Source organism: Macaca nemestrina, chromosome 11 (assembly GCF_043159975.1).
Source record: "Macaca nemestrina isolate mMacNem1 chromosome 11, mMacNem.hap1, whole genome shotgun sequence".
NCBI classification, from domain to species: Eukaryota; Metazoa; Chordata; class Mammalia; order Primates; family Cercopithecidae; genus Macaca; species Macaca nemestrina.
In genome coordinates, this window is record NC_092135.1 from 100126802 (window position 1) to 100135513 (window position 8712).

Sequence of the window (8712 nt, forward strand, 5' to 3'; positions counted from 1 at the left end):
TTGGGTGATAGAGTGAGATTCCATCTCAAGAAAAAAAAAAGAAAAAAGAAAATATGGAGCATTTAAGAATGCAGAATTCAAAGTGGGGAAATTTACAGTAATTGCTTGTACATTTAGTATCCACAATGCTTTTGTGTTACACTTTTTTGTCCAGCAATTTTGGCACAGTATTATAGAAGGAAAAGTGTTGTCATCTCTAAGGCCCACTTTCCTGTCCACCTCCCTCAAGACTCATGGAAATGGCAACTCAGCCTGCTTCCAAAGGACTCACAAAGTACACACTCAGTACACTTTCTGACTCCCAGGCCAGTCTTTGCCCCAAAGACCATGCCTTCTCTTGGAAATGTTCAGTGTTCACAGCTCTCTCTAGATAGACCTTCTCCTTATGGATGTGGTAGCTCCCACGTTCTTAGGGATTGCCATGTAGTAAGACACAGTCCCAGGGTAGTACAGACAAAGATGATGAGTTCAAACAGAGAAGAGCACACAGGCTGTCCTCCACTCCTGGAGCTGTGTAGAAACCAACTCATCCTCTACATTCATTCATGTATCTCCTGCCTGTCCACAGGGTATGTCATTCATTTTTGCCTGGGGCATGTAGGAAGCATTGCACATTGCAGGGGATGAGGGTAGGTGATAAGAAAGGTCAAGGCAGAACAAGGGAATGGAAAGAGAGAAAAATAATCACAATTGCTAACATTGCAGAGCACTTATTCTGTGGCTGGCTTTGTTCTAAATTTTATATGCATGCATTTACTTAATTCATAAAATGAATCTAAGTATGTAGAATTACTCCATTTTACAGATGAGAAAACTAAGGCATTGAGAGGCTAAGTAACTTACCGAATGTCACACAGTTGGTAAATGGCAGAAGCAAGATTTGGTCAGGCAGCCCAGTTCCAGTGCCTATGCTCAACCATCTGTTATAAAGCCTCACTGCAGCCCCCAGCTGAGCCCTGTCCAATCAAAAACACTGCCTATCATGTTAGCTAAGCATCCAACACTCCTAGAAAATTCCATTCCTGAGGACACATTCCATCTGCTCCAGGAAGATTTTCTGACCCCACAGGACTTTGCCCTTCCCTCCAGTCCCACCCAAGTTCTGTGAAGGCAATATAAAGCTTTCTCTCCCACTGATCATTTGGTTCCCCTCAGCCAACATATTTTTATTTTTCTTTCTATATTGAGACAGAGTCTCACTCTGTCACCCACGCTGGAGTGCAGTGGCGTGATCTCGGCTCACTGCAAGCTCCGCCTCCTGGGTTCACGCCATTCTTCTGCCTCAGCCTCCCGAGTAGCTGGGACTACAGGTGCACGCCTCCACACCCGGCTAATTTTTTTGTATTTTTTAGTAGAGACGGGGTTTCACTGTGTTATCCAGGACGGTCTCGATCTCCTGACCTCATGATCCACCTGTCTCTGCCTCCCAAAGTCCTGGGATTACAGGCGTGAGCCACCGTGCCTGGCCCCCTCAGCCAACATATATTGAACACGCTCTGAGTATCAGACACTGTGATAGTTACTGAGGATACAGAGATGAATCATCTCTATCCTTGACCTTCCAAGGAGCCTAGAATCTAAGAGGAAGATAAACAATGAAACAGGTAATAGCACAATGTTGTGGCAGAGGCAGGCTCACGTTACTACAGGAGAGCATTCATTCATTTTCCATTTATTGCATGTGAACTTCTCACATTTTAAGAACCTCTTTACAACACTGAAGGCAACACTATTAGCTGATTACACAGAATAATTTGTTTATATCAGGCTTAGATTTGAGGAAATATGATTGATCCAGAGTACATCTGGATTCATTTAAAAATCAAACCATTTCACCATTTCAGACACAGTGGCACATGCCTGGAATCCCAGCTGCCTGGGAGGATGAGGCCGGAGGATCGCTTGAGCCCAGGAGTTTGAAACCAGCCTGTTTTCTTTCTTTCTTTTTTTTTCTTTTTTTTTTTTTTTTTTTTGAGACAGGGTTTCGCTCTTGTAGCCCAGGCTAGAATGCAATGCCGCAATCTCAGCTCACTGCAACCTCTACCTCCCAGTTCAAGCGATTCTCCTGCATCAGCCTCCTGAGTAGCTGGGATTTCAAGCACCTACCACCATGCCCGGTTAATTTTTTGCATTTTTAGTAGAGACGGGGTTTCACCATGTTGACCAGGCTGGTCTCAAACTCCTGACCTCAGGTGATCCACCTGCCTCGGTCTCTCAAAGTACTAGGATTACAAGCGTGAGCCACTGCACCCGGCCAAGACCAGCCTATTTTCTAAACCAAAAAAGAAAAAACAAATTTTTTTGAACCATGTTTTTAAAAACTCGATTGTGTTTTTTCAAAAAGAAATGGTAATTGATGAATGAATAAGGATAGAATTTTTTTTTCAGAGACTTTTTAAATTATCAGGGTTAGGTCATGGTCATAAGGAGGAAAACAGCAATAATGCCTATTAACGCTAGATATCAAATTGAATATCCTTATACTCCACGTTGATATCAAAGGGTGTGTATGTTACACCCAGAACATCTGAAGAATGAGAAATAAGCTTCTACCTCGCAGTTCCCACACAGTTAGCACATAGTGCCCTCAAATGCAAGGTAGAGGAATTGACCTGAACATGGACAAGAGCCAGCAGTGCCTGGAGTTAGAGCTGCCCCGCCTGTTTTGAGACCAGTCCCAAGCATTACTTATGTGGGCAAGTGTAGGTGCATCCCACCAAGCAGAAGGGGGCTGCCCCTTAATCCTGTGGATTTCACATACAACAGGAAAATAATGCTTGGCTTAGGACATCGTCCAAAGATGGAGCAGGGTGCCTTAGGAGATAAGTTCTGGTCTCCACAATCATTTAAACGTGCCTTGATGACCATTTGGCAGGAAAGTTGTAGAGGGATCACCAGCAGTTCTCAAGATTTAATGATTCCAGGAGACTTGAATAATATTCCCAGGAAAAATATTTATGAGTGTGTTCTATTTCAAAAAGAAAAAAACCCGAATTAAGTGGAATATTATCAATATTAAAATGTCAGACTGGTAGTTGGGAAGCCCTGGGTGGAGCCGGGGGTACTTCTCTGACACTCTGATACTAAGTGACCTTGTGATGCTTCTCAGACTCCATTTTCTCTTTAATAAAACAGAGATAATAATACTGGGATCTGACCAGGCATGGTGGCTCCTGCCTGTAATCCCAGCACTTTGGGAGGCTGAGGCGGGCGGATCACCACCTCAGGTGGTTCGAGACCAGCCTGGCCAACATGGTGAAACCCCGTCTCTACTAAAAATACAAAAAATTAGCCGGGCATGTTAGCGTGTGCCTGTAGTCCCAGCTTCTCGAGGGCTAAGATAGGCGAATCGTTTGAACCCGAGAGGCGGAGGTTGCAGTGAGCCGAGATCGCACAACTGCACTCCAGCCTGGGTAACAAGAGCGAAAGTCTATCTCAAAAAAATAATAATAATACTGGGAACTCCATACCTGCCTCTCAACAGTGAAGCAAGAATTACATGAACTAATAGTTTTGAAAGAATGTTCATATCTGTAAAGGACTCAGTTCATAAGGGAGAAAGGAACACTCACTGATCCCTGCTAAGGGCCAGGCCCCTCACTTATTGAGCCTTGTGTAATCTTCCCTTCACTCTTCCCAGTAATTGTGCGATCCCCACTGTGCAGATGAGGAAACCGAGGCTCAGAGATGACCAGTCACATGGCTGGCAGCAGAGAGAGCTAGGATTCGAAGCCAAAAAACCCCACAGTATCAGAGATCCGTGAGGTCTTTCTGTTCTGTGCCTGTGTGCCTAGTTGTACTTCTTTGTTCTAGCTGCAGAACCCAAGAAGGGAGCAGAGATTTGATAATATATATTAATCTTTTTTATCTTAATAACACAAGATACTTTATGATTTTCATAAATCATAAGGTCTTTAACGAAGACAACGTAGGGGACTTCTCTGTTACACAAGAAAAGTTGTACTACCTTGAAGCTGAAACTTTTTAATGAGATCCTGATTTTCTTCCATCATTAAGAAAGTATTGAAATTAGTCATTTATATTCATGTATCACATGGTATGTTACATGGAATTTCCAAATGTCTCTTCCTGGTTAAACCTTTTGAGAACTCTACAATTATTTATTATTACTCCCATTTCACAGGTGTAGAAGCTGAGGTTCTACGATAGGGCATGCAGCTGGCTCAAGGCAGGCTGGAGGCCGCACTTCAGACTCCTGCAGTCTTTGCTCCTCCATCCTCCCAGCAGCTCCCTAAAAAAGCCTGCTGTGGTCCTAAAAGTAACATGCCCAGCAGGCACCCGTGCATGAGAGTGGAGGGCAGGACAGCTGGAAGGTTTTCCAAGGACAGATTACCTAAGATCACTTGTGCAGCATCTGTCGGTTTCCAGTTGAAGAAACTGAGGCTCAGAGGTTAAGTAACTCCTACGGTCTGTAAGATATCAAGTGTAGGAGTTAGGACTAGAGTGCAGACAGCCTGACTGCAGGACCTATACCTCAGCCAGCAGAGAAAGCGCCTCTCACATGTTGGTTTCTTTTTTTTTTTTTTTTTTTTTTTTTTTGAGACGGAGTCTAGCTCTGTCGCCCAGACTGGAGTGCAGTGGCGCGATCTCGGCTCACTGCAAGCTCCGCCTCCCGGGTTCACGCCATTCTCCTGCCTCAGCCTCCCGAGTAGCTGGGACTACAGGCGCCCGCCACCACGCCCGGCTAATTTCTTTTTGTATTTTTAGTAGAGACGGGGTTTCACCGTGTTAGCCAGGATGGTCTCGATCTCCTGACCTCGTGATCCGCCCGCCTCGGCCTCCCAAAGTGCTGGGATTACAGGCTTGAGCCACCGCGCCCGGCCACATGTTGGTTTCAATGTTGTAGTTTGTGTTCGCAAAGTGTTTGTGACTCTTCCTCTTCCCCTGGTCTTATAATACCACACTGCTGCCAGTGCTCTAAATACAGCTCAGTCTTATCACTGGTTTGCTTGAAATTCTTTACCGTGTCCCCATTGGCCCTCTGGTTAAATTCCAAGCATCAAAGATGTATTTATTTTACAAATAGAAAAATATAACATGTGCAATTTTTCTTAAACTCCAAACTGTAACATGCAAGATCTGGCCTGTGTCTAATTTACACTGTCCTCACACTGCCCCCGCACCAAACTATCCCCTAAGCCAGCACATGCTGCTTCCTCTGCTTGGAATTGTTCTACCTTCCCTTCACTGCAAGATTTAGCACTGCGTCTGCCGGTAAACAACCTTCCCAGCCTAATTTAGCTTCACCTCCCATGAGGCCCTGCAGAAACCTGTCATAATCTGCCACAACATTTATCACGCTGCATTGCAAACTGACTTGTCATTTCCCCACAAGTCAGTGAGCGTCCTACGAATACATCTTTCATCTTTGTGCCCCCAGTGCCTATCTCAGTACCTGGCACACAGCAGACTCTCAACAAATGTTCATTAGTTGAATGAACAGAGGAAGAGCACACGACTTGGCCAGAATAACAGAACTGGGTTTTGAATTTGCAGTCCCTCCATTTGTTTTGCTCACTCATCAAGTATTACTACCTGTGTTTCTATCACTCTGTTTTAATCATGCATTTGTAACTCAGACTAAAAGTGACATAACATTTTATTTAGGTTTAGTTTCTTTAATTCAAATTTTGAATCTGAAATATACTCAGAAGATTTTTTTTCAAATTTAAGTACAAAACAGTGTGCCTTCCAGCTGCTCAGCTCCCTTCCCTTGAAAAACCGGGGTTGCTAGTTTCCTGTGTCCCCTTCCTGGAATGTATAATGCATATATATATATAAGCAAATACAGATAGATACATACACAGATAGATATTATATGCAAATTTTAGCATATTATACACATTGTTCAGAGTCTTTTTGTTTGCTTGCTTGTTTTTTTAGATAGAGTCTCACTCTGCCATCCAGGCTGGAGTACAGTGATGCGATCTTGGCTCACTGCACCCTCCGCCTCCTGGGTTCAAGTGATTCTCCTGCCTCAGCCTCCCAAGTAGCTGGCACTACAGGCATGCACCACCACACCTGGCTAATTTTTGTATTTTTAGTAGAGACAGGATTTCACCATGTTAGCCAGGCTGGTCTCGAACTCCTGACCTCAGGTGATCCACCCAACCTGGGCCTCCTAAAGTGCTGGGATTATAGGTGTGAGCCACTGCACTTGGCCCAGAGTCTTTTTTTTTTTACTTACTACATCTTGCAGTTCTATGTTAATTCATAAAGAGATGCTTGTGTTTTTTAATGGTTGTATAATATTCCATTGTATAAGCTAATAATAATTCATTTAACTAGTCCCCAATTGATGGGACATTTAGGCTGTTTCCAATCTGTTGCAGTGAATGAATGACTTTAGATAGAAGTTATTTCACATGTGTATTCTTTTTTTTTTTTTTCAAGATGAAGTCTTGCTATGTCTCCTAGGCTGGAGTGTAGTGGTGCGATCTCAGCTAACTGCAACTTCCACCTCCTGGGTTCAAGCAATTCTCCTGCCTCAGCCTCCTGAGTAGCTGGGATTACAGGCACCCGCCACCACGCCTGGCTAATTTTTGTATTTTTAGTAGAGACAGGGTTTGATCACGTTGGCCAGGCTGGTCTCAAGCTCCTGACCTCGTGATCTGCCCGCCCCGGCCTCCCAAAGTGCTGGGATTACAGGCATGAGCCACTGCGCCTGGCCACATGTGTATTCTTATATCTAAAAAATGAAAGTTCTTTTGACACTTTTCTAAGCAACATACAATTGAATTGACAGAGTTTCAAATTAAGACTATTTCTTTTTCTAACAAAGACTCACCTGAAAATATTTTTCCAAATCCCTGAGTTTCTCTGTCTCCCTCTCCCACTCTGTGAAATGAGAAGATATTCCTTGCCCCTGAAGGCTCACGACTGTGTGTTGTTGACTCTGAAGGTTGATCCTTCTTGGCATTAAAATTCTTCCAAAAGAAGAAGCTTGACTCTCCCTTTCAATACAGTTTCTTGTTAGATTAAAAGGCTTTATAACCAGGGATTTTTTTTTAAGTTTCTCTTTTCTAGTCTTCTAACTTAGCCTCTTACTCCTTTCCATTTTTCAGGGATGAGGTTTTTTTTGTTTTTTTTTTTTTGTTTTTTTTTTTGTTTTTTTTTTACTGTACCAGGCCAAATTGACTTTGTCTCCAAAATAAGAAACCCAAAAGTAAGAAAATTATTTACTTGTGTTAGCTTTTTTATGTCAGTATATATCATCAGCTACAAACACTAAGCTAACAAGTGAGAAACAAACACACAAGGTAAAAAGCCACTAAGTGAGGGAACTCAGAGGGGAATTAAAGAGAGTGCCAAAGTAGCAGATAATTAGTTGTCTCTTCTCATAGCAGGATGTGACTTTGATAACAAAGTGGAAAGGTGACTGTCACTACAGAATGAGGGTGAACCCGGAGAGACTTCCAGGACCCTTCCTGCCAGATTCCAGCTCCAGCACCAAGATGAAGCTGTGGGTCGAGCAGGGATCCAGGTGACAAAGGCCCAGATCTGGCCTCGTCAGACACACGGGGCTTACTTGGGTCACCAACTCTACCTGCCACGTTACTTTGGCACTAAGGAGCTGCTCTTCCAACACTCTAGAGAACAGCATGATTATCAGTCCTGGCTGCATATCAGACTCACCCTAGAAGCCTTAAAATGCCCCAGCTCCAGCAAGTCTGACTGTTATTATTTGGAGTTAGGTCCTGGGAATCATATTTTCTAAAACTTCTCAAATAATTCTAATGTGTAGCCAGGGTTGGTAACCACAGTTATGGAGATTTCTGGGAGGAGGGATTGCAAGCAGCTTGTATGACTCAAGGAAAGAAGGAAGAAGGGATCAAATGTGATAAGAAACCAAATCTGTGGTAATCCTGAGGATGCCACAAAAGGCCTGTCTGACCCTTTGGCTCCCCTGCTTTCAATCCTGAATGTTTCCATTTGTTCTCAACATAAAGACCAAAGTCCTCAACCTGCCTTCAAGGCCATGGGGGTCTGACTCCTCCCAACCCTGTGCAGTTCTCTCAGTCTCTGCTCTAGTCACACCAGTCCTCCCTCAAGTCCTGGAGGTGCCCTGCTTCCTTCTGCTAGTTGGCCTCTGTCATGACATTCTTCTCCCTTTCCCCCAGTAAACTCCTACATACATTAGGCATTCAGCACTGCACAGATGAATGGGATAAGACCCCATGAAAATAAGCACACCCAGGAAGGTAACAGTGCTCAATGCTGCTGGTGCCAAGCCTGCCAGGCCCTGGCTTTTTTTTTTTTTAAAGAGACAGGGTCCAGGGTCTTGCTATGTTGCCCAGGCTGGACTCAAACTCCTGGGAACTCCTGCTTTAAGTGAATCTCCCATCTCGGCCTCCCAAGTAGCTGAGGCTACAGGTGCATATTATTATGCCCAGCCGTGCCTGGCTCTTTAAGCCTGTTTAACGCTAGTAGCAGCCTTCCTGGAGACTTAAGTAGAAACAAGTTGATGAAGAAGGAGAAGAAACCGCTAAGAAAACTGGATTCCCTTTTACCAAAGGTCGTGGACCACAGAAGTGTTTAAAGTGTTGCATTTATTGTGTCTAATGTACTCTTTGGTGTGTGTTAACCCAATAGGAAAGCGGAAATGCACTGGACTCTCAGGAAGAAGCGGGGAGACCCCTCAGAGAAATTCATCACGACGGCCAAGGTAGAGACCACTGGTTGGGGCTTTAT

General features: G+C 44.0%; 1 protein-coding gene across 4 annotated transcripts in view; it reads left to right on the top strand.

Annotated features, from left to right (window-relative positions):
- Positions 1–8712, top strand: part of LOC105468083 (KIAA2012 ortholog) — a 141406-nt gene that overhangs the window by 90635 nt on the left and 42059 nt on the right. For all 4 annotated transcript variants that reach the window (XR_003015057.2, XM_011718042.2, XM_011718043.3 and 1 more), the window contains exon 15: positions 8614–8686. Coding sequence is in view for 3 of the 4 variants with exons in the window: in XM_011718042.2 (XP_011716344.2) it covers positions 8614–8686 (73 nt within the window). In the remaining variant the exon portion in view is untranslated. The remainder of the gene's footprint in view (positions 1–8613; positions 8687–8712) is intronic.